The 25,488-nt window shown below is 35.8% G+C and overlaps 1 protein-coding gene across 4 annotated transcripts; it reads left to right on the top strand.

The window, feature by feature from the left end:
* The first annotated feature begins 255 nt into the window (after positions 1 to 255).
* Positions 256 to 23,713, top strand: PDLIM3 (PDZ and LIM domain 3). Of its 4 annotated transcripts, none has more exons than XM_019287384.3 (8): positions 256 to 526; positions 5,781 to 5,932; positions 7,417 to 7,501; positions 13,289 to 13,356; positions 16,569 to 16,832; positions 19,410 to 19,537; positions 20,698 to 20,809; positions 21,701 to 23,713. In XM_019287384.3, the coding sequence occupies exons 1-8, from the start codon at positions 434 to 436 to the stop codon at positions 21,888 to 21,890; spliced, it is 1,092 nt and encodes a 363-aa protein (XP_019142929.1). In that variant the 5' UTR covers positions 256 to 433; the 3' UTR covers positions 21,891 to 23,713. The 4 variants fall into 4 exon arrangements, with proteins under 4 accessions (XP_019142929.1, XP_010399833.1, XP_019142930.1 ...); XM_010401531.4 differs by lacking the exon at positions 13,289 to 13,356 and adding an exon at positions 12,662 to 12,849 and having other exon boundaries at positions 261 to 526; XM_019287385.3 differs by lacking the exon at positions 16,569 to 16,832 and having other exon boundaries at positions 265 to 526.
* The last annotated feature ends 1,775 nt before the right edge of the window (positions 23,714 to 25,488 follow it).

Genomic DNA, 25,488 nt, shown 5'->3' with positions numbered 1-25,488 from the left:
AGCACTGCATTGCATAGCTGAATCAAACACCAGCAACATAATTGGCATGATATCAAGCGAGCAACAAGGTTGCTTTAAACCAGAACGACGCTGCATCCTGAAGCTTACTGATTATCAGGCTGAGGGGGACGCTAAAGCAGCAGATAAAGTTGATGCATTTGTTGTAAACTTTCCAGCATTCAAGCTTTATTTGTCCGAGTTTGATACTCCCCTCTGTGGGTGGAGAAGCCGAGGGACTGGCTGACGTCACCCAAAGAGTAGGGATAAAGTGCAGTGCCCACAGCTTTGGAATGAGTAAAACTTCTTAGGAGGTATAAAAGGTCGGCTGCCCTGTCCGGCAGGTGCTCTGCTAACAGCACCCCTCCTCCTGCAGCTCAGCTCCTCAAACAGACCCAAGGGAAAAAGAACAGTAACCAAGGAAAATCTGCCCACAATGCCACAAAACGTTATTCTCCAAGGACCGTCGCCCTGGGGATTCAGGCTCTCAGGAGGAATAGATTTTAACCAACCCTTAATCATAACCAGGGTATGTACTCTTTCCATTTGCTTTCTATTTATTCCATTTAATAGTTGCTGTAGATTTTTGTCCTTTACTTTTCTGGAGTTCAGAGATGCAGACAAAGCTGTGAGCAGATTAAAAGGTAGCTGCTAGTTCTGAGGAGAGCCAGCTGAATACTAAGAGTTTTTACTAGTTTTGTGTGACATGTTTCTTGATTGGTGTAAGAGACTAACTGCACTTCTACTTATGTCTCAAAATTAAAGTGCCTTGGCAGCAGAAAAACTCTGGCATGATTTCCCAGGCTTTCAAAATTGCATTTAAACCTACTAAAAGCAAGACCTCACTTTTATGCTTTCCACAACTAGCCTCTCTAATCACTGAGGGAGAAGACTGCTTGGCAGCAGCTCCTAATGTCTGGCAGTTTGTGCTTTGCAGATTAATCTGACTATTATTTAATTATATCGAGTTCTGTTTATTGCCAGCAAAGGCAACAATACCTGTTTTTACATATCTAGTGCTTTTCACTTTAATGAATGTTAAATGAGTGAGTTATTAGAAAGTTATCCTGTCCTGCATATGAAAGAGAGTTATTTACTGGGTTTTGCCATATTTAGAAACTGAAAGTTTACCTTACCCCCCTCCCCCAATAAATGGCAAGAATTTGAGCCTTCAATCTCTTCCATGGATTTTGAGATATTAGTTGCAATTTAAGAAACCAGTTATTCAATCAATGTAGCATACAACACACTGTCAACTGCCGTGCGTCTACAGATGTGGATCTACTCAAAAGACAGGATACATATTTCATTAATTTCTATTTTTGAAAATTTTGTTCAATGCACGTCTGGCTAGAATTCATTCTCCTTATATTTCTGCTGTTTTGCAGGACCTTAGACACACCAAATGTGTGTTCCATGAGCCTCCAAATCACTATGCTTTTTTGTTTGTTTTTTTTTCTTTTTTTTTTTAAAAAAACCTTACACTGTGACTCACTATATACACTATGCCTGGTATTGAGTAAACGTCAAAAGCCTTGAAGGATGGATATCACTAGTGATGTCTTGCACTAAATATGCTTCCAAACAAGAATCAGTAGAGAGTTTAAGGATGATCTTTTCACATATTAACTAGTAAAAAGTAACTTAGTCATTCATGCCAGATTTATAAAAGCATAAAACATTTTATGTATTTTAAATAGAAGTTAATCAAAATATTATTATTTGACTGAATGTAACTATATAACAAATACCCATAGACTATAGCAAAGCCTTTGGAGAAACAGGAGACAAAAACATTGTATTAAAAAAAAATCTCTGGGTGTTTTGGGGCCTTCATTGCCTTTTATGGGCCTCTAAAAGAAAAATAGTTTCCATTATCTCTAATGAAAAATATTTTAGCAGTGTCTGGTTTGTATTTTCTTTGTGTTTAGATTAAGTGCAATGAAGTTTAAAACTGCAATAACAAAGGATGTTACTATAAATACAACTTTCTAAAGAATAAATTACTTTGCAGTTGACTCATACCTACCAAATGCATCACAAGACATAAGCCATTGGTTTCTGGCATGTTACAGAAATATTCAAAGTCACATTTCAAGTGGTACAATGAAATATATATATATATATATATATATATATATATATATATATATATATATATATATATATATATATATATGAAGAAAACAAGGTTACATTTGCTTAGCTCAGGCTTAGGAATATGAACAGTAAATTTGTTTAAAAGTAGTATTTTTGTTGCCACAGCATGCATTCAGAAGAATCCCTCAATAAGGATTCATGAAATACCCCTTGAAAAATAGAGAACATTTCATAAGATTCACAAGTCTTGCCTCTTGGGGCCTAGGTGTTCCTTTTGTAAAAGGTATCATAAGCAGCCCGTTCACATTAGGCTTAACTGTCCTGACAAGAAAAAACTAAACAATAAATAGAAATTATTTTAAAATACATTCTGAATAAAATAATTGGACAGGTGTTAAGACTGGCTGGCCATGTCCTTGTTCAACAAGAGACAGCTTTTATCAGGACTTATCATGAGAGACAAACGATGTAAGAGACCATTATCCACCTGTCTAAAGAACAGATGTCACTTCAAAAGGTCAAATTGCTCTGTTGTTTTGACTGTTTCAAGCAAATGCAAAAACTACAGACCGTGATCACTGGGAGAGAAGAACAGGAGGGGACTAAAAATTGACATATTCAAATTCTATTAGGGTCAGAAAAAACTAATTAACTATAAATACTGAAAACATTGAAATCCTTGGAACTTTGCAAAGATGCAAAGAAATTGCATTAATGAAGCTGATTACAGGAACCATTGAAACTTGTGCAGTTTGGAGAGAATGGTAAAATATTATTAACTCTAGATTTAAGTTCTATTTAATTTTATAGACATTTACCAATCACAATGCAAGTATTCATATTAATTCAATTTTATGTTTAGCCACTCCCTCTGTAGACATTCATAGCTCTCCTCAGAAAACACAGAGCCTGAAATATTTATGATGCTGTAACGTGATAAGCTTTACAAGTCTATTATCAGATGCAGAGAGGTTTTCTTCAAAGTTTCATTGGAGACATTGACCCTCACACAGTTAAATAGTTAGTCCACAACAACATCTGAATGATCAACACATATTCTTGTATTTATCCAAATCCAGGATATCCAGGATACATGAGTAACAGGAACACCATGCAGATATGGCCTGAAGAGCAAGGCAAAAATTCTCCCAAAGCGACAGTAGAATCCACCTCATGAAGCCACAGTGAGCAAGCAACAAACACTACAGTCATAACACAATTCTAAGTGTCCAAAATATACACTTAATGTGTCACTAATAAGTCCTTAAGAAAGAGTATCACTTACATTATTGAGGTACCGACAATATCAATATCATACCCATGATATCTTGCACTGCACAACATGGTCCCTTTCTATAAAATTTAGTCTGCAGGGCAGGTGCCTTCTCTGCACCCTATCAGGCCTGGGTACATAGAGCTCAGCACCCCAATCAAGGTGTTAAGGCCCAAGAGACACAACTCAGAAGCTTGGCAATAATCAATTCAGCCAAGGAATAGGAAATACAGACTCCCTTTCCATCCTTGCTCCCACCAAATGATGGTAAACCCATCCAAAAGTGTAAGTGGTATCACAGCAGCTGCTGACAACTTAAAAAACCTAAGGGATTTAGCAGCAGCACAGAACAGGGCATGTTCTTCTAGCAGTACAGCTGCAGGAGAATGTACTGTGCTAGACAGATATGCTACTTTACAAGGCAGGATCATTATCTCAGTGCTTTGCTGCAGTATGTCACAGGTACAGCAGATGATTTTTTGTGACATGTAAAAAACATAATCTGCAGAGTAACCTCTATAAGGGTTGTACAAGCTAACTTACTCTTGAGAGGGAACCAAGAATGGCTGGGTTTGCCCAGCTAGGTATTAGAGCATCAACAGTCACATTGAAACACAAGGAATTCTGCTGCAGTTTGTCACTGCAGACATATTCACAACATGCTAAGCCAAGTCAGGAGCAATTCCACATTGAAGGGAGAAGAACGATCATGCACCTCTAACCCCTGTCTTATTATAGTGGTATAAGCAGTCTCAGTGTTGATCATTTACACTTGTAGCTGTTGAAGGTCGAGAAGCAGACAATTTTTGAGATTTCAGACTTAGAATTTCTGAACAACTTCTTTGATTCATATTCAAACAGATTATTCAGGCACCTTAACACTTTGTTAAGCACAGAATACACTAGACCATTCTTTTGAAGGGTTAGGCTGTAAAAGCCTGCAGCTGGCTACAAGCACCCACGTGGAAAGTTTGCCTGACTTGATAATAACAAATGCATTGCAGTTTGTTTTGTGAGATCTTTTTCTTCATTCCAGCATGTAAACTTATTTTTTATGTCACTGTGACAATCTCTTTGATCATTCAGACCTACCTAATGGAGATGGAAAGAGGAGAGAACTACTCCCTTTCACTGATTTTTGCCATTATTTCACTACTAATACAGTGCAACTCATATCATAAAGAATTTCTATTTGGCTTTTATGTTGACAGTAGCGTCCCCTTCAGAGACAAGTCTGCCAGCTTCACCAAAGTTGGGGTTCAGAACATGCTGGAAGTACTGGGCAGCTTACTCTCTTCCTTTCCTGGAAAACTGTGAAACACCACAGCTGAAGAATGTCTCCATAGCATGTTTTCCAGTTGAGATAACATGTGCTTTCGCTGTAGCAGAGCCCATAGTGAGAAAAATTCTCTCCAATAGTTTTTTCATTTAAGACATGCCACAGACAAAAGAACTGCTTTTGGAAGCAAGACTATATTGACATTTTTCTCCTTCACACTGGGATTCATTTACCTACAAATAAGCAGCTAATGTTACTTTGCATCACTCAACTTGTCCCTTCTGCTGTTTGAGAGCTGAATTTCAGAAGCTTATGTGCTACATGCATCAATTTCATGTTGCTGTCTAGGTAATCAAGAGTTGCCTAAAATGGCAATACACACATAAGGGACCGAAATCCCACTCAGTGACCTAAGACCTGTTGTGCATGTGGTATGTGTAAGTGCAGTGGCAGGAGAAGTCACCTTTTGCAAACAGAGGCCTGCAATTCTAGAACAAGCTTCAGTAGCATCTGAGGTCATGGCCTCTCTACAATAGTTATTTTAAAGCAAAATTATGTTGCATATCAATTATTTTAACATCCATACAGAAGTTTTTCAACTAGACAAAAAAAAAAAGAAAAAGCAAGCATAGGAAGATAAGCTTAGGGCTATTTCTATGAATGTCGCAGATGGTGGTACGTTTACATAAGGTATAAATTGCACCACAGACCACCATGAAGGATCAGGGCCACTATCACTTAAATGCCATGGGACTTAAAGCTAAGCACTTTAAGGAGCTCAGCAACACAATTTAACAGTTCTTTTCTTCAGCTGGTGTTGTTAAAGGGAAAATACAACTCTTTTTCAAGCAAATTATATAATGGCAGTTGAGGAAGAAGATTTAAAGAAAAGTTACAGTAATTACAGAAATCAGAGTGGAAACTAATGCAGAAGTGTGAAGATAATTTCTATCTAATTTGGAGTTATGATGAATAAAACATTTATGTGGTTACCTCACAATAGAACTACAGAGCCTCTGGCAAAGTACCTCCCCCCTCCAACAGGAAATAGGGAAGCGTGGTGAAGGTTATTTTCTCTATCAATTTTCAGGCATGTATGGTGATTAAGCAGTTACATTTTGATCTTTTCAGATTACACCTGGAAGCAAGGCTTCAGCTGCCAACCTGTGCCCTGGTGATGTTATTGTAGCTATTGATGGTCTAGGCACAGAGAACATGACACATAATGATGCCCAGGAGAGAATTAAAGCAGCTACACATCAGCTTTGTTTGAAAATAGAGAGGTACGTGTACATGTCTGCCTATTTCTGAAAGAAGATACTACTCAATCAACAGTACAGTTATTATATAGTGTAACTATTTAGAATATTTTGAAGAAGTTCACAAGATTCTTAAAATTATAAGCAACCAGACCTACCTCTTAAACTCCGGATCAAGCAAGACTCCCCAGAACTCTCTGTAGGCACAAAAAACCAGCTTCCCTCAGGTTACTCACAAGGTAATTCTGCTGACTGCACAAGTCCTCTGTTTACTGTCAGTAAGCAAGCAGTCCTTTATGTTGTCGGGAAATAATAAAATCCGCATTTAATGTCAGTTGTTCAGTGACCTCTATGCTCTAACACTCCGTCAGCCACAGGTGCTTATCATTACCTCCTTCTCCCAGCCACACATAAAGCTGCTGCTGTATCATCCCACCCAGGGAAAACAACATCGTGTCAGACTTTGATGGGGGGGATGACAAAGGAGTGAGTTTAAAGCCAATCAATCTCTTTGGTCACAACATATTAAGCCTAATACAGGATTCTCAAAGCAATGTTCAAAACAAAACTGAGAAACTCTGTCTTACCCAAACTGCAGTAATCCAGAAACTTTTGTATTCACTTCTCTCAGCTAGAGCCAGGAAGAGAAACAACCTGCAGCTTCACATCTTCAGCTGAGTTTGCTCAGCCTGTAATCAGAATCACTTAGCACACTCTTTCAGCTGTCTCCAAAATTGACAGGCCTAACTGACCTGAGGCTCTCAAGGAGGTACAGCTCTTTATTGTAGTTGACCATGATATTTCTCTGGAAATACACAAAGTGTTTCTTTTTTTTTTTTAACGAGTGTTGTTGAATTACTAGACAACACGTCATGGTGAAAAATTCCTTCCGTTAATTCAAGGTTCATTACTATTATGCTACTTTAAAATTAGCTGCCACATTTCACTTTGTCAATGAAAACAGAACTGTAACTGATATTTTCATGTTTACTTCTGCCTACAGGACCGAAAGAATCATCTATACAACTTCAATTTCCCCTTGCACATACTTTGCATACCTAGATTGCACTTCTACTTTGAAAAGCAGGCTTTAAGTGGAAATTATGGTCTTTAAAGGAAAAGAAGTTGATGTTTACGATTATTGCTAATATATTCAATTATTCATACAAAATATTCTGGGGACCCAACATTCATTCTATGAACCATTAAAAAAAAAAAAAAAAAGTTTGGTCAGCTCAGGTCAGAAAGGCACTAATTTCCCTTTCCATTTGAGTTCAGTAACTATTAACAACCTATTTCCCATTGTTAATAGCATACATAATTTTTTTTTAAGTAGGTACATTTTACATTTATTATTTACATATCACTGAAGTATTTTTATGTCAAAACACTAAAAAAGCGTAGAAAAAACTTGCAGATTTCCAAGCTGCATTATATGTTATGGGGACATACACAACTCTATAGGAATTCAAATTATTTCAATTCTGCCTTTCCTTCTTTCCTTCTAGGGCAGGAACTAAATTATGGTCCCCACAAGTTTCAGAAGATGGCAGAGCACATCCCTTCAAGATAAATTTGGAAGCTGAACCTCAGGTATGAACTGTAAAAAGTACCTAACCATTTCCATTTGCTTTTTTACACTCCAAATAATCTCCCTTGTGGTCATTAAAATTCTTTAACTAGAGCTTCATCCATAATTCGCCAGTTTAAGCTAATAGGAACCACCATGATTATGCCATATAGGAACACCATTTTATCTGACTCAATGTTTTTGATTTTTCAGCTATAACCAAAACAAAACATTAAGAAGCTACAACACATTCTCATTTTTCTTTAAGAGTCTCCATATTGCCATAGTTTTATTATGGAAGTAAAATATGTTATTTTATTCTGATAAAGTTTAAGTTGCTTTAACTCTTTTAGAGATTCTTCATCATATGAGGAAATTCTTCAATCAGGAATAAAGTACCTAAGTGATGAACTCATCAGATCACAAAATTCATTTTGATGTAACAGTCAGTTAAACACAGAGGTCCATAAATGCTGGATCTCTTCACCTCCATACATTTTTATACCACAGAACTGAAATTTACAAATTTACACAGGACCCATATACTGGTCAATAAGCAAATCACGTACCACTTCTGACTAGGAAAGTCTTGATCATTGTATATGACCAAAGCAAATCCAATCCATCAACAGCCATCTCTCTTTTCAAACTCAAACTCAAAAAAAAAAAAGGTACTGTGAGTCAAAGTCTTCATATTGCCAACAGTTAATTAGCTAGCTACTTCTTACAACTAGTCCTTTATTTCTTTGTCATTCCTCCTTAACCTACATGAACATTTGCTGTTATCTCAAGAGCAGGGAGGGAAGAATATTCTCCTGATCCTGGAAGGCCAGGAGATATAAAAAAAAAAAGCAAAGCAAATATGTCAAAGTATTTATTCTGTCATCCCCTAGAAAAAAACTATATAAGTGCAGATTCCACTTCAATAACTCCCGTGCAATAAATACTTCCACCAATTCTGTTTTCATGGAGACACTCCCAAACATGAATACAGCATTTCAGTGTTGCATTTCTCTATCTTCTTTCTGATCTAAAACTTGCATTAAGTCATACAGCAAACTCCATCAGAAATAATATAGCCTCTTCAGCAGTGGGAATACTATAGAGAAGAAACAAAACTATTTTAAATGCATATTCTTGTGGAAGAGCTAGGACACACATTAAATGACTAGCAGTGAAACAAATTCACTAAAAAAGCTACAGAGAAAACCATGCAGGCACACATGACACAGGAGTAATCCCTCTGCATGAAAGCTGCATTCCTAAAAAGGACAGTTCCTTAAAAATAGATCACAAGATTTCACTAAGTGCTATTTGGCAGACTATTGAAAAGCAGCCTCCACTGGGCAATCAGAAAACTGATTTCTCGTAGATTAAACAGCCAGCCTTTTCATTCAGTATACCTCTTTTTCATTCCTAGGAAATTCAGCAGTACTGAGTATATTTAATAGATAGTAGGCACCAGAAAAGTAGCAATGCTTGCAAACAAATATGCTAAACTATTCCTGGAACGTTTTACATTTTAGATTAAATTCTTCCATCCAAGCATCCATCACTCCCTGTGGAAAAGGAAATACACATAGCCCATTTTTCTACAATTGCTGTAATTTAAATTTTACAGCATATTTAGTCACAGCATGAGACCCAGCAGCATGTATACCAGTAGAGAAAACAATAAAAAGTTTCTTGAATCTCAGATGACAAATTTTTGCACAACTACAACCTGTGCTGTCCAAGTCTTATAAGAGTTTGCTGAATTCTAACAATAAATACAGGCACTGAAACCCAGATGAATAGAGAAAAATCCAAAAGCAGTAATTTGTTACTTCAAATGTAAAACTCTTTTACCGAGAAGTATTGCATGCATTTACTGGTGTGCAGAAATGGAAAACCACTGAGTTCTATTTCTTCTATTTGTATAATAACCAAAATTACTCAAAAGATCATAGATCTTAAAAATGTATAAGACTTTTTTCACTCTTGTCAAATAGACATTTCAAAATTCACTAAGGAAGTTAAGAGAAATCAGTTATTTAAAATACATTATAAGCCAACTAAGTAATAATAACAAGAGACAACTTACACAATCTTCTTAATAAGTATGTAATTTAAGTTTGTAAGCTAATAAAAGAAAGCTACAAATGAATGTAAACCCTATTTTAAATTGTTCAGCAATGTGGCCAAATATTTGGCCAAAGAATGCTTACTTCAGCTTCAATGAATGAAAATCATTCTACAGATACTTAGAGATGGCTATGTGAAACCTGTGAAACAATTAAATACTGTGCCTACTTACAGCTATGGAACAAGGAACCTTCACACTGTAGCAAACTTCTGTATCAGCCTGAGATCTCCCAAGAGCCGTTTGGAGACTCATACAGGCAATTGTCAGAGCACAATGAAAGCTCTCACTATTTCTAAATCTGAGAAGAGGAAACTGAGGCAACAATTCTAACTTACAGCAATAAGCAGCTGACTGAGAGTCACTCTTGAAAGCTACACACGTAAAAAACAGCCACCCTGATTTTGTTAGTCTGGAGGAACCTAGAGTGTTATGGATAAATAATAGGAAATAACAGACCACTTGAAGAATCACTAATACAATCCCATTGTATTCTGAATAAAAGTAATTTAGAACATAAGGTTCTCAATTAATATAATTAGAAAACAAAACCATCAAAATGGCAAATTGTATCATAAAATTATTTTTTAAATGCTTTCCGCTATATTGTCAAAGTAAAAGAATACGACTTGTAAATGTTTTCTGTTACAATCCGTTTAACCTCATTGAAAATAATTTTGTATTCATTACCACAGTTTCTTGAATTGTTTTTATTTGAACTTTTCTTTTTCACTTCTACCTTTGCCTTTGAGCATTTCATTCAGTGAGACTAGACTTTTGGCCATGAAGGAGATTATACATTCCTGGGAGATATATTATGCACATAGATAAGTATAAAAATCTAAGAAAAACACAATACGTTGTTCTAAGAAATAAGTTTATAGTCTATTACCATTTACAATCAACTTTTGAAACACTATAATTGTGCTGGGCTAGTTTTGAGGACCTACCTCTCCTTATAACAGCATTCAAAGATAAAGATCTTAGTCACATGACACCTCCAAAATGTACACACTTGTGTTCTGTCACAGCAATTAACCCAAGGAATGCCATCATATGGGCTGTGATGGATGCATTTCTACAGGCTTTTGGGGCTACATTATTTCTATTCCTGATGCGTGTATCAATGCAAAAATGTAGCTAGCCCTGCAAAAAAAAATCAGTTGGAAAAAAAAATTAATAAATTAAGTACTGTAATTCTCAAATATTCCTAATTAGAAATTTCAACAACTTCCAGTTCTCATTTAGCTTTTGAACTTAAAGACTTTTCACAGATTCAATGAGATCAAATAAACACAAGAGCTGGACTATTTTTGCTGCTGTATGTTCTGTCACTGACATTTTGTATGAATAGATGAATTATAAAGAAAACAGAATTTAAGTCTAACTAACTGCAAATACTTGTTTCGTAACTGTTACATTGTAAACATGCTGCTATGGTGCCACATCTTCTGTTCTGTTCATTTCTCTATGAGAAATGAAAAAGGGGGATGAAATTACAATGTCCTCAGTTGGTTTTGTTTGTTTTGTATCATACATGGATTTGAATCGATTTTAAATACTCTGACATTAATATCTTTCATGATAGCCATAATCCTAAACACAATTAGATTATTTCCATTTACTAATACATTCTGTTAACTGCAACTTAGTTCTATTAGACAGAAAGAAGGAATTGCAAGTAAAACCTTCGTGCTCGTTTATCTGATTGTTGCTTTCAGTAGCCTCTTAAAGTGCAATGCTGCTAAACATTTTCATTTAATAAAACTGCTTTTTACTGTTTGCATTTTCTGGTTGCATATTCTATATATCCATGACTTTTCTTTAGTCTAATCCAAAATATATGTTGGAAACTTGTACAACAGTCATACTCAAAAACAAAGCCAAATTGGAGAACTGGAAAAGATTTCTATGAAAATTGAAGTATTAATGACCTATGCTATCTTAACATTGAAAGTTCGAGTCTCTAAAGAAAAGACCAATTCAGGTTGTAGAAACCTCTTTGTCAGAAACAAAAGCTTTTTATTCCATAAAGATGGAAGTTCAAATGCTCTCACAGCACTGTTTCCAAAGAGTGCCACTTGCCATAAGGACGAGGGAATGGACTTCAGCAGTTAATGTTCTTCGCCCACTAGGGTAAAAGGAAAAAAACCCTCGGCAGATGTCGACATTAATTTTTTTCTAAGTCTCAGTTTCTGAGGCTTAAGAGTGGGCTTGAGCTGGAAGGGCCCCAAAGGACACTATAATAAATACGCAGAATACAAATAAGTGAATGCAGTCAGAAGTCTTTATCATTCCTGGCCAACCACTACAGAAAGATATTTTAAGTTATCTGAAAGGCCATCAGAGATTTTATTTCCAGACCTTATCCCTTTGAATTCCACAAACCAAGGAAATTATCTTGGCCAATGACAAAAAAAAGTATGGCAGAATATAGGCACATAGGCATAATGATTTCAAATTTAGCCAGTTCTGGGTTTTACTTATTTATTATGATTTCACATTAAATTATAGAGCAGTGCAATTTTTGATACACAGATATACTTTAAAGATGAAATACATTCAGAAGAATATCCTCAATCTGATGTATGTTCAAGACTTTATTTCAGTTAAAAGAAGCATTTAAAATTATGTGTTTTCTAGGCAAGACATTTACAATAAAATCACACTTTTGGAAATCCCTCTATCAGTACGTGATGAAAATGCAGAAGCTAGAGACTAACACTAAAGGAAAGCAATTAAGATAAGCATACATTAAGTGTTTTAAAAGAAAAATGTAAACAGTGTCAAATCTAGTGAAAAATATGAAAGGTCACTCTAATATTCATCCCTCCCTTTTCTTCTAAGCCTTCTGCTTGCCTGGAGGCAGGAAAATAATGTGTGTGGCTCAAGTAATACATATAAAATTCATGGAAAAATATAATATGCTTGCACCAGTTAAAAATAACAGTTGCAAAAGTAAAAATGCAGAGATTAACAATACTGGTGGTGTCAGTTTTACTCATTGCTAGCTTTGGTGTGCATTGTAGCTCTGTGTGTTTTGTCTGCCTATCACGTACAGGAATTCAAGCCTATTGGTACGGCTCACAACAGAAGGGCCCAGCCTTTTGTTGCAGCAGCAAATATTGATGACAAAAGACAGGTAGTGAGCTCCTCCTATAATTCTCCAATTGGGCTCTATTCATCTGGCAATATTCAAGATGCACTTCATGGACAACTGAGGGGTCTCATTCCTAACTCATCGCAAAAGTGAGTATCAGTATTTACTTATAATACATGGTCATTTGCGGTGTATCATTATCTGTTCTGTTTTCAATTTAAAAGTCCAGCTCTTGCTGTTTTTTCTGAGAATGAGATTACTCATTATCCAAAAAAAGGGCGATCAAGGAAACATTTTTTTCCAGGACCGAGAACTATCCATTCAGCTTTCTAGCAGCAATGCTGCAGGTAGCTAAAGTTTGCCCTCTACATTGGGCTGCAACCCTACCCTCCAACCTTTCCTCCTGTAACTGCACTTTACTCTGAATGTTTCTGAACACTGCAGTGATTGTAATTTGAGCACCAGGAATGAACAAACTAAACGTGGTTACTTCATGGTTAAAATTTGTAAACTTTGTTAGCTGCTTTTTAACTAGAAATGAGCATTCGTAGGTCAAAGAAAGCTATTTTATCTTTTTTTTCTTTACAGGATATCAACTACTTTGAACACAAGCATAATATTCGGCCCAAACCTTTCATAATCTCAGGCCGAAGCAGGTTATAAACTTTGAGTGCTGTGCTGGATTTGATGCATGGTGTTATTTTTTTTAATGGATGGATACTCACCATTGATGTTAATTAAGATTTCTGATGCATTTGAAATTTACTTATAGTACTAGACAGCCTAATGCTGAAATTAAAAGCAAACAAACAAAAAGAATTAAATGGTTGACTTTAAGAGTTCCAGCTTGAAATTCAAATTTCTATTTCCGAAAGAAAGTAGATCTACATTCCATCTCAGTTACACTGATGAGAGTCTGAAGTAACTGTAGCCATGATTCAGTTTACAGCGTAGCGCCAGATACTGCACACTTACAGACCTTTGGCACTGTGAACTTCTTCTGTCCAAATGCAATGTAATTTGTTAACTTGCTAAACAAAAGATAGCTACATATTACATATCTGTTGCATATTACATATATGTTATATATTACATATAAATAAAAGACAGCTAAAGATAGAGAGTTATAAGCTAGGCCATCCAGAGATTTCAAATTTGCATTTCAGCAGACCTCGTTCCGGAGGGCAACCTACTGCTGAGCTAAAAATAAGAAAACTGATGCCACAGATATGTAAAGCTCCAATGCAGAAATTCTTCTATATCTACATCCTCATTTTAGTGTAATAATCCTCTGTCTTAACTGGTGATGAAATTCCTTACTACTGTTTTCATTATTACAGAGGGGATAAAAACAATGTAAACTCTGTGGCTAAAAACACCAGGAAGCTCAAAAGGACCTGAGGGATGAAATATCTTGAGATGTGATCCTTTATCCTTTCTAGCAGTAGCAGTTTTTGCTAGTGGCATTAGTGTTCTACATTTAATTCTGAAAATCAAAAATGCCTGCATTTTAGTTATACTAATTTAAGTCTGAAAAATGAGAGCAGAAAAACAGGATGATAAATTATTCCATCATACAAAGGACAATCTCATATGGATCATCAGTTTTCAGAGATGCCTTATATTTGTCAGTCACCTAACTCTAAAAGATGGTCTCATCCTGCAAACAAGAATTATCAATGTAGAGCACCACCACAGTGGAGAAAAGCTGCTCAAGGACAAAGCAGTCCTTAGAAAACATCCCTGGCCCCTAACTGCAGACAGCACTTACATACTGTACCAAAACTGGCTTTGGGACCACTAGGAACCATGAAAATGTTGAAGTAAATGGCCATTTACCAGCATTCAAGACGAAGCAAAAAATACCCTGACAACAATGCAGGAAGTTTAAGAACTTCAGTTGGGCAAGGTGTGTCCAGTGCTCTGGCGCTGGGGAGGTCTGCACTCGAAAACTGCAGAATCTCTGACACAGGGTGTTACATCTACAAAACCTTGGTTGTCACAGTTTGTCTGCTATTTTTCCATCAGTTTGACTTAATCCACTGCTAAATACAGACAAAAAAATCCCCACCACCTTGGCTCTAAATATCCCTTTAAGGCAGACAGCTGATAGTAAATAGGACTTTGACTAAAAGATGATTGTGGACTGTGGGTTTTAGCTTATGGATTGGACATTGGACAGAATTTTGGACTCCACTCCGGTGAAACTAACTGGAAATTGCATTTAATATATAATATATTTTATTTATTTACCTATAATTTATTCTGTTTTAATAGTACTTTGGCTTCACACAGCGAGAGGAGGAGTTGTGCTTTTTCTAGTCTTTTCCTGCTACTTTCCATTTACTAACACTGTTTGCACTGACAAAACTTATTCTACTGCAGGATCTAAAGGTGGTATTGTTTCTTCTAAAAGAAAATACTCCAAACATGTATGTTGGCTGTGTGAATTTTTTGGCTGTCTCATGCTTTGTGATGATGCACAACTATATTTGCATTAAGGCTTACCTACCATTTCTGGAATGCTTTTGTTTGACATGTCTTTGATGAAAAAGTATACCTTTCCCTTTAAAATTTTGAGAAAGTGGTCCTGCACAAATTCCACTCTAAGAGAGAATTTTGGGTTGTCAACTCCGCCCGAGAGTAGCTACTGGACAGAGTTCTGTACTATCAAACTGGGAAACAGAGCATTGTCCCAGGTTTGCACAGCTTGGAATGAACTAAACACTACCCTGATATCAGGTTGGAGGACAGAGATTAAGCATTTATTGTCCCACAGCTCAGAATATCACATAAATGGTAACCAATGTCTGTAGAAAGATTTGGTTATGTGCTGTTACACAGAAACAGCAAAGAAATATCCTGTAACAAAGAAAGCCTCTGAAGTACTATAGAGAGATGATTGAATTGTTCAAAATAGTGATACCAAAAAAGACTTCAGGTCTAATGTTCACATTCTTTTGCTAATCTTTTTCCAGATATGTTGAATTGGTGTATGGTAACTTCACTTAAGTAACGTCAAGCAACACTAATATTTTTTAAAAGTTTACATGTTATTTTTTGTATATAAATAATATGTAAAGTCTACTTCAGAAGCAGTAAAATTAATTATCTGAATATGTACCCATTGTATTTGTGAAGGACCACTTTACATTCTACTGGAAACACTGTAATTTAGAAAAGCAAAAGTAATCCTGGATGTTTTAGTAACTTTTCTTCTTTGCAATGATCAACAAGTTGGTTTTTTTTAATTGTTAAACTAGTTTTAAAAGATTAATAAGTATCTTACTCTAGAATTTAAGGAAATCTAGGAAATGTCACATTCATTATTTTACACTACTTCACAGTAGCTTTTTGGCAGGGGAGTGAGATGATTGTGAGGTATAGAACTGGAATGATGTGTCTAGGATTCCAGTGCTGCAGGTGTTTATCCTGTCTCTGACATGGACAACTCACATAAACTTTGTCTGCTACCCTGTTTACAGATGATAAGAATTACTCACTTAGAACAAAGAATTTTAGGGGGGCTTAATTATTCCTCAATAAAACCTAGCATTAAAAATGTAAAATAATGTTATATTCTGAATTATTTCATCTATCAAAGAATTTTTACTGTCTTCAAAGAAAATGCATACCAGAATTTTAAGGACTGCTTTACAGCTGGCCTTGATACTTTTTACAGGAAATCTATTTTCAGTGGCTACACATACTTTTGCTTTTCTCCACTTTCTGTACTTTTGATTTTTTGAGCCTGTTCCATTCATGCTTTTCAGCCCTGTTAACATCACCATATCGCTGTACTTTTGTCTCTGTTCTCTATAATCCAACGCACACTGCACACTTTCCTGCGCTCTGGCCATTAACACAGTGGATGCAGCACTCCTTCGGGGCTGGATTGCGGCAGTGGGCGCAGTACCCCCTCTTCAATTAGCACGGTCAGCTCCATCTGCCCCACCGAGCTGAAGGCAGTATCTAAGATGGCCCCTAATGTCCCCCTGGAAATGGAGCTTCCCGGTGTCAAGATTGTACACGCTCAGTTTAACACACCTATGCAGTTGTACTCAGATGACAATATCATGGAAACACTGCAAGGCCAAGTTTCTACAGCTCTGGGGGAAACACCTGTCATAAGGTAATTAGAGCAGTATCTATAATATTTATGAATACACAAATTTAAAATACGTCAAAAATCATGAGCTTTAATTTTCTACGAAAAAGGGGGAAAGGGTTCGAGAGAAACTAAGTAATTTAAAACCATTCAATATTTTTACTAAAATACTAGCAATTTCTGGGTTTTAACTCAAAGTATTAAAGGAGCCCTCCAGAAGATAAAAATAAGTATTTAATAGGTAATAATCTTAGAATTGCAGCTAAAAAATAAAAAATTATAATACTACCTGGACTATTACCTGACTGACCACTCTAAATCAAGATTCTGATTCCTTCCAAAATTCAAAACTGTTTATTACTATAATAATTATTTATCTAATAATGATTTAATAATTCCCTCTTATTAATAACTAATAAAATAATAATAAATAAAATTTATTTCCACTGTTGAAATTCAGGTCAGGAAGATTAAGAAATTTTATAGATGGTTATAGTGTTCTAGATACTTAACTCCCATTCTAGACAACTTACTCAGTACAACTAGCTCTCATCCAAAAAGAGACAGAATTTACTGTAGGCCTACAAATCCATGTCTGACTTACAAATTTTGTCCATTGCACAACTAAAAGTCAGGTAGGAACCTTACATATATGGATAACAATTATGATTATACAATAAAAAGTTTTAAAGCACTATTCATTATTTTCAGGAGACAATTCATCATTCAAGCTGCTTTATCTTTACTTTTGCATAATAGTAGCCTATTTTCCTGTTTTAAAACAGTACTTAAGTTAATAATTCATAATATGTATGGTATAAACTAAAGCTGATTACTAATATTTTAAATAAGCAATAATCACTGGCACCAATGAGCCTTCTTCAGCACCTTGGCTGCTACTAACCAAAAAAACCATATTTATATAAAAGTATTTAGGTTCATCCTATTTGATGAAAAGAAAACTGTAGTTCATGAAGTCTTTGCAGAGTGAAGTTACTCTAGTGCTTGAATATTTATGCTCAACCAGAACAATTCTAGAACAATAAAAGAAAAATCTGCTGGTTCATTATTGTGAACTACTGGATTAAGCCCAAAGCAATCAGATTTCACACTGCCTGTGACATCACCAATTTGAGAACCTACTCTCTACGCAGGTTTGAAATGTCTCTTGCTGTGGGATCGTTTTCACTGTGTATGCATGAAGAAATGTAAGATGACACATTAGTGCTGGGTTTATTGCCTTCTGTATGTAATTGCATTATCACTTGTTTTATATTTAGAAATATTTTAGTGAAGAGGAGAGAATTCAGGGGTTTAATTAAATATTGCCAAGAATTGTAAAAACTAAGCTACTCCTATTTATTAAAAGCTTCTGACAAGACAAGAAACTGAGTTTTTTCACCAGCTTAAAGGTGGCTCAAAGAAATCTACTGATTGATGAAGATCAAAAAATTCACATAAGCAACAGGGGTCACTGTCCAACTGCTGCTGCTCTTACTGGGCCATTAGGCAGTTTGGATGCTATGCTGGGAAAAAAACTGAACCACTTAAAGGAAAACCCAGTCTAATTCATTGTGGACAATAGCCAGTTGCAACAGGAAATTTAAACTGAACATTTGTGCGTGCAGCTGTAAGATAACAGACTTCATCAAAGTAAATTTGGATGTTTCTAATTATCCCTAGTAGATGTTTGAAATTTACAGATGCCAGATATTCAGTCTAATTCCTGTCAGTGCATGTAGTCCTCTACTCTTCCTCTTGACTATTTAGGATGTCATTTATCATGAAAAATTCAAAATATTCAGCACAGTTTAAAATGCCATGAAATATTCTCATTAAAGTCTTTGTCTCACAGGTCATTTGAGAGTCAGCCTTCAACTGCTGTTTGGACAATAAGTTACTTTATATTTTTAGCATAAAATTGTCTTTGGAAAAGAAAGCCAAGTCACAATTTTATTAAATTAAGAAAGAGAACTTCTGTTTGTCAGCATTCACCTTGCAATGTTTCCTATTATGCAATACTTATTCCATTCCTTTTTGTCATCTGCATAAGTTAAATAAATAACAATTATCTTAGCCAAATAATCACTTTATTACCTAGCGATCAAGCTGATTTAGAAATCATATTCTCCCAAAAGATTTGACTGGTTAGGTTTTGGTTGACCTACCTTTACATAGTAAAGGCATGAGCTGTGATTTTAACAACATTCTTGAGGGCAGCTGCTACAAAAAGGGAACTTCTGGATACCATAGCAAAGAGCACCTGGTAATACAGCACATGATTACGGAATGAAACTACTTTGAGATTAAAGGACATACTCTCAAATGCCAGTAGGGCCAAAACAGTAATTATGGAAATACATTAATGAGTTTCTAGATTTATTTTTGTAACAATGGCACTGATTTAATGTTTTTCAGCACTTTTTAGATCCAAAGGAGGCTATATAAAGCAATGCTACCTGGAAGAAAGAGTTTTTCAGTAATTGTAGGCACATTGTCTTTATGTTTGTTTCCTGAATCATACTCTATGCCTGGTAGAACTGTTGCTTTAAAGTTATGTTTGATAAACTGTTTTATCTGCTCTTCCTCCCTTTAATACAGTGACCCATCTCCCAGCTCAGTGCCTCAGTCTGACGTGTACAGGATGCTGCACACCAACCAGGAGGAGCCCAGTCAGCCGCGCCAATCTGGCTCCTTTAAGGTGCTCCAGAATTTAGTCTCCGAGGAAGGTGGTTAAAAACAACATATTCTACCTGTTCAAATCATTTAAAAATGTTTGTGGGAGGGGGGAATCTGAGAAGAAAACACGAGAGATTAGAGATACAAGAATTTTTGAAAGCCCAAATTATTCTGGACCTTATAGCTACCACACCAGTCTCCTGCCATTTCCCCTCCTTTCTTGTACTGTCAGCAGCCTCCTCTGTGAATACAATGCAGGTGCTGATAACATTTTCCAGAATCTCTTCTCAGATTTTAAGATCTTTAATATACAAAGTTGGCTTTAACTGAACGACAAAAAGTTTTATCTGAGAGAATTTTTGGGACAAGCTGCTTATACTCATGACACCAAGAAAGAAAATGCTCTCTTCCACATTGAGGAAAAGAGGAATTTAGACCAACTCCTGAAATCCCCTTAAAACCTATTCCCTCTTCATTCTAAATAAAAACTGATGAGGGAAGTCATATTTCCTTCAAATAAAGAAGTTTTGAAAATAAAATTATTAAAAGCTGCAAGTTTGTCATATTTACAGTAAGCATAAGAGTAAAATACAACTAAATTTAACTAAAAGGTAAATATTTTAAATTTTAATGTTTATATGTCAATATTTACTAGAGAAGTCAATATTTACTAGAGAAGGAATAAACACTTCTAATTGTCTACATATATATCATTGTGGGATTTTACTTAGCACTTTCTTAGCATTTTGCTTAGCATTCTGCTATTATTTTGTATTCATATCATGTTACTAATCTTTCCAATTTGTTGTACAGTTAGTTATATAAATGAGAAGCTTTCTAACAATAGGTCTTGATTATGTTATGTTTCTGTGTTAAAGCCCAATCCTCCTCCCTCTCTGCTACATCCAAGACCTACCATCAGAGAACTTGGTGATGTCCATGAGGCAGAGAGCACTGCATATACAATCTTTTTTGTACTTGCTTTTTGGCTACAGCTACACAATATTTCTCCTGATTCCAAAGAGGTGGAATCTGGCCTACTAAACTTTTCTAGTGAGACTGCATTGTTTGTTCATATAAGTGAAAGCCTGTAAATACATCCAGAAGTGTATGTACATCACAGAAAGTACAGAAAAGTGTAGAAAAGTACTTAATTGCATCAGATGCTTTTATATTAGCCCATACATAACAGGATTGTTTTGTTTCTCAGATGGGCGCCCTGTGGGAACAAGAAGTGTGAAAGCACCTGTAACAAAAATGCCTAGTGCCATGCCTGGTGCCCAGAAAGTGCCACTGTGTGACAAATGTGGGAGTGGGATTCTGTAAGTTGTTTCTTTTTAGTTTTAGAAATCCCCAGCTCAAGCACACCTCATCCTCAAACACCACTGCAAACTACAGAAGTGCGTTCCCATAATGCTTCTAGAGAACAGAGATATAAAAATATATTGTTCTAAATGTCAAATTATAACCTGTACCTTCAACAATTTCAATACAGATTATTTTAGTTTTGACAGCGTACTATCGAGGTTTTAACTGAGATTTCTCAGGACCTTTTGCAAGTCAACCATTAACACATATGTAATGAAACCAGCTGTTGTCTGTGCTATGCTGTGTCAGGCTGTGAATTCTCAAAAACTTCTTGTTAATGCAAAGCATCCTTATCCCAACCCAGTGGGAGTATCCAGAAAGCTCTGTAGACCTATTTTAAAACGATCAGATTTCTACCTGACTAACATCACTAACTTCAGCAAAGAACACAGATAATGATGAACTGAGAGAACACAAACACAAAGAAAAAGCAATGTGGCTTTGAAACTCATTTTGTCACCCTCTTGATAGGTCAGACTGTACTTTCTGTCTTGTAACCAAACTAACATGTTTCTTCAAACTCTTGATTTTCCAATGCTCGTGAACTATGTGATCAACTACAGCATTTTATGTCACCTATTCAAACTCAGCATCCAACATTAAATTATATAGTAGTTTCTAAAACCACAAGATGAACAGCTGTAAAGACTTAAAGCAAATACCTAGAACATACTTTGTATCATAGAATCATAGAATGGTTTGAGTTGGAAGGGACATTAAAGATCATCTAGTTCCAACCTCCCTGCCATGGGGCCTTCTACTAGACCAGGTTGCTGCAGTTTCTCTTCTCATTTTAAATTCATATGAATTAACTGGGGTTTTTTCTTCTCATTGTTTCCATTTAGAGGGACAGTGGTGAAGGCACGTGATAAATACCGGCATCCAGAGTGCTTTGTGTGCTCTGACTGCGATCTCAACCTGAAACAAAAAGGCTACTTCTTTGTGGAGGGCCAACTGTACTGTGAAGCGCACGCACGCGCCCGCATGAAGCCACCAGAGGGATACGAAACAGTTACGGTTTACCCAAAATGCTAGTCTTAGCTTAACACACAAATATATGCATGCACACAAAAAGCCTTTACCAGCTTAGAACTGCAGTACAAGTGTCAGGACTTCTGCCTAAATCCAAAGTAGCAGCTTTTAAACCTTTCCCTGTGGGATTCTGAGAGAGGCAGAAGTCCTTATTAGCCAGCAATAGCATATTATACCAGCAAAATTCTGCTAAAATATTGTTTTTGAAACTGTCAATATAACTCAAGGAAGTATAAACTAAACCAGATCTCCTGGAATACAAAAATGAGACAGCTGAGGTATTACTTGAATGCTACAGCTTATACAGAAGTGCTGTAATCTAGACATAATTTTTACCATAAATTAAGTATTTGTGCAAATATCAACACCATCAAAGTCTTACAGGCTGGGCCGCTACAAATGAGAAACTTGACGGATCGTTAGAAAAGCAGCTATTTTACACAGATAGTACCAAACAAGCAGTTGTTCATGTCTGCTATTATTCAACTAGCGTTAATGTACACCCCAAACATGTTTTGCTTACTTTACTCTGAATTTGGGGTTATATTGCCTTAATTTTCTGACACAGCAACTGTGATAAAGAATAAATGTCAAGCCACACAATAAAATGGTTAGTATAATAAAGACTGGTTAGTATGAAGCAAAGCATAATAAAGACTGGTTAGTATGAAGCAAAGCAAAAGTTCTATGTTGTCTTAATGATTTTGCAATGATATCAACTTCCTTATCACTTTGCAGGAAATTATTCTGAGGCATGCACACACATAAATTGGTTTTTTATAAAAAAGAACCTCACAGTCTAATAGGAATTCATTGTGAATTGAGAATGAAAGCAAATTTTAAAACCTTTCTGCAGAAAAGTATACTGGATTTTTGTATCTCCATCTTTCAATTTCCATAATAGAAACAATGGGGAAATATAATCATGATACCTTCATTGCTCGTAAATTAAAGCTTGGACAATTTTAAAAATAAACTTGAATTAAAATATGCAAAGGCAAGGTCTTTTATAAAAAAAAAAAAAAAAAAAGCTGGTGAAGTCCTAAAGAATAAAAAACCAAAAAGCTGAAAGAATACAGGTTTGTAATCAATTTCTGAAACTTGTCAAAGACTACATTGCATTCTGGTAGGTGCTAGCTACATAAACACACCCAAAGGGCAAACTAAACTTAGCATTTTTAGAAAATATCAAAACAAGTCATAATTTCTTTATTGGGGTATTTTGAACTCACTTTAAAGTAGAAAAATCAACAAAATTTAAATCAAGTCCAAAAGACTAGCAAAAAAATAACCCAGTGACAAACAATCTTATATACTTTTCCCATTCTATAATGTAAGAAGCCTATAATGCAAGTAGAATATGGAATCAAAAGAAGTTATACGTACTTTAAATATTTTAAAAATTCATGAGTCCCAAAGACTGAAATACAATGTCCACATATTCAAAGACTTTTCAAAATGTCTTAAAGTATTATTTCAGAATTCAGAAGTTTTAAAAATGCATGTGTCACTACATTTATTACTTACTTTTCTACATCAAAAGCAGGGATAAAAAAAGTGTTGCACCCTTTTCAAGGTTAGTTCTTAAGTTATTTTTGGGCACAAAAACATAATTCTGCTCCTCAGGTATCATGGAGAATATGTGTAGTATTAATATTTTTCCATTGATAAAGCCCATAAATCTGAAAATCCTTTTGAAAATAAGAGTGCACATAATGATTATTTTTACAAGCTTAAAATGTCATTGGTCTTTTAAAATGTGTGTTTACTGTTCATGTCTTTGTGGAGTAACCAAAGGTAAAAATAAATCGATTACATATGATAAATATTCTGTGTTTCTTTTCATCTGGTATGGAAAATGAGAAAGTGTGAGTGTCAAGTGACTTGACAATAACTGACAGAGCAGTATGCTTCCGATTGATCAAATCCCTGGCAAGAAGGAAAGACAATTTTTATATTAGGCATTTGAGTACACATCCAGGGCTTTCTAAAACAGAACAAGATCATGTGCTTTCAAAACTAAAGACTCAAAACTGCTCTCTTTAACACACCAAACATACCAATTATAAATGTGGGGAACTCTTGGAAATGCAGATACAAGAACTGCTAGGTTGCAAGGAAGTCATAGAACAGGACCTGATGCTAAAACCTTGGGGTAAGCTCAGTGGTATTGCATCATCGTGTAGTGCTGTTTTGGGAGGTTTGAAGTTAGATGTGGCTTTGATAGAATTAGAAGGTAAGCCTATGTATTTGCAATTACTGACCTACATGAAAACCTGTGCAACAATATAACACCAAGGAAACCACAACTTTCAGTTAATGCAGATACTGAAATCCCTGACCCTGATAGAGGAGACAAATAGGAAATCTCATCCCACAGCCACTTCAGTCTGGGAGAACTGAATATAGTTTTAAATGCGAGAGGAAGATACACCAATTCTCTCTATTGCATGCTCAAGGTTGAATTCTGTATCTCAGTAGGGTGTCATTGGTTCCTGACACACAAGGTGTCCAGCTAAAGATCTACCCACTTTATCTTCTTCAGAACAGTGTAGCTATTCAATCATGATAGTAGCTTAATGCTACTATGCCTCTCAGCTGTGTCTAGACTCTTACACATATTACAAGCCAAAGGCAGGCATGGAATTTATTTTAGATGGAGAAAAATGTAGGAAGTGTGACCTCACATGCTTTTCATCTCAGCTCTTCAGATGTTAAGCAACAAGTGTGAAAAGTGTTCCCCAGCTATGCTACTGATGCATAAACAGCAGGGCTGTTCTGGGAGATGTTAAAAACTTGTATGAAACTGCAATACTCCAAATGAGGAAGCCAAGAAATGCTTCTGAAAATACATAGATTAATTTATACGGTACTTTTAAATCAATTCTTCTAAGAGAAATGCTTTTGCCCTTTTAAGTAATGCAGTTTTGCCAACAATCTAAAATCTAAAAAAGTACTCCAAAGTAGTTAAAAGAAACTGTGTTGCTTCCATCAACTAAATAGCTTCCTCCATTTTTTCAACTACATTTCATCACCTAAAAAATTAGACTAGCACTTTTTTTCAGATCAGAAGTGAGCTATTGAAAGTAAACTTCCCCCACTGTTCTCACTGACTGCATTTTGGTTCACATCACACAACTTCAGAGCGCACAAAGTGGTTTCCTTAGGATGAAATGGAACCAGAAGTTGTTCTCTGGGAGCACAGCTAATGAACACCAACCACTAATGAGGAACTCAATCCACAGAATCAAACTAGAGCTGAATAGGCCATGACTGCAACGTGTTAAGGTAGATGCCAGGTCCTCAGTACCAACCAATCTGCTCCTACTGCATCTCACTGCCTTTTAAAGCACACATAGCTTTAAGAATTGCTTGCAAGTTTCACAGGGGAAAGGTTTCTTAGCAGAAATTAAATTACTGACTGCTTATGCAGTCTCAGAAATTGGACCTGATTTCAGACGTTTGGAAGCTCAGAGCTGTTTGATCAAGACTTCTGGTTCAAATTTCTATAAACCATCAAAGAGAATAACTGTGCAGCTGAGTATAGATCTGATTTTCTTGTAAAAGACATGCACTTGATTTAAACTCCATTTTAGGGGTC

The sequence above is a fragment of the Corvus cornix genome, chromosome 4, assembly GCF_000738735.6.
Source record: "Corvus cornix cornix isolate S_Up_H32 chromosome 4, ASM73873v5, whole genome shotgun sequence".
In the NCBI taxonomy this organism is placed as follows: Eukaryota; Metazoa; Chordata; class Aves; order Passeriformes; family Corvidae; genus Corvus; species Corvus cornix.
This window is presented reverse-complemented; position numbering and strand designations above follow the sequence as displayed.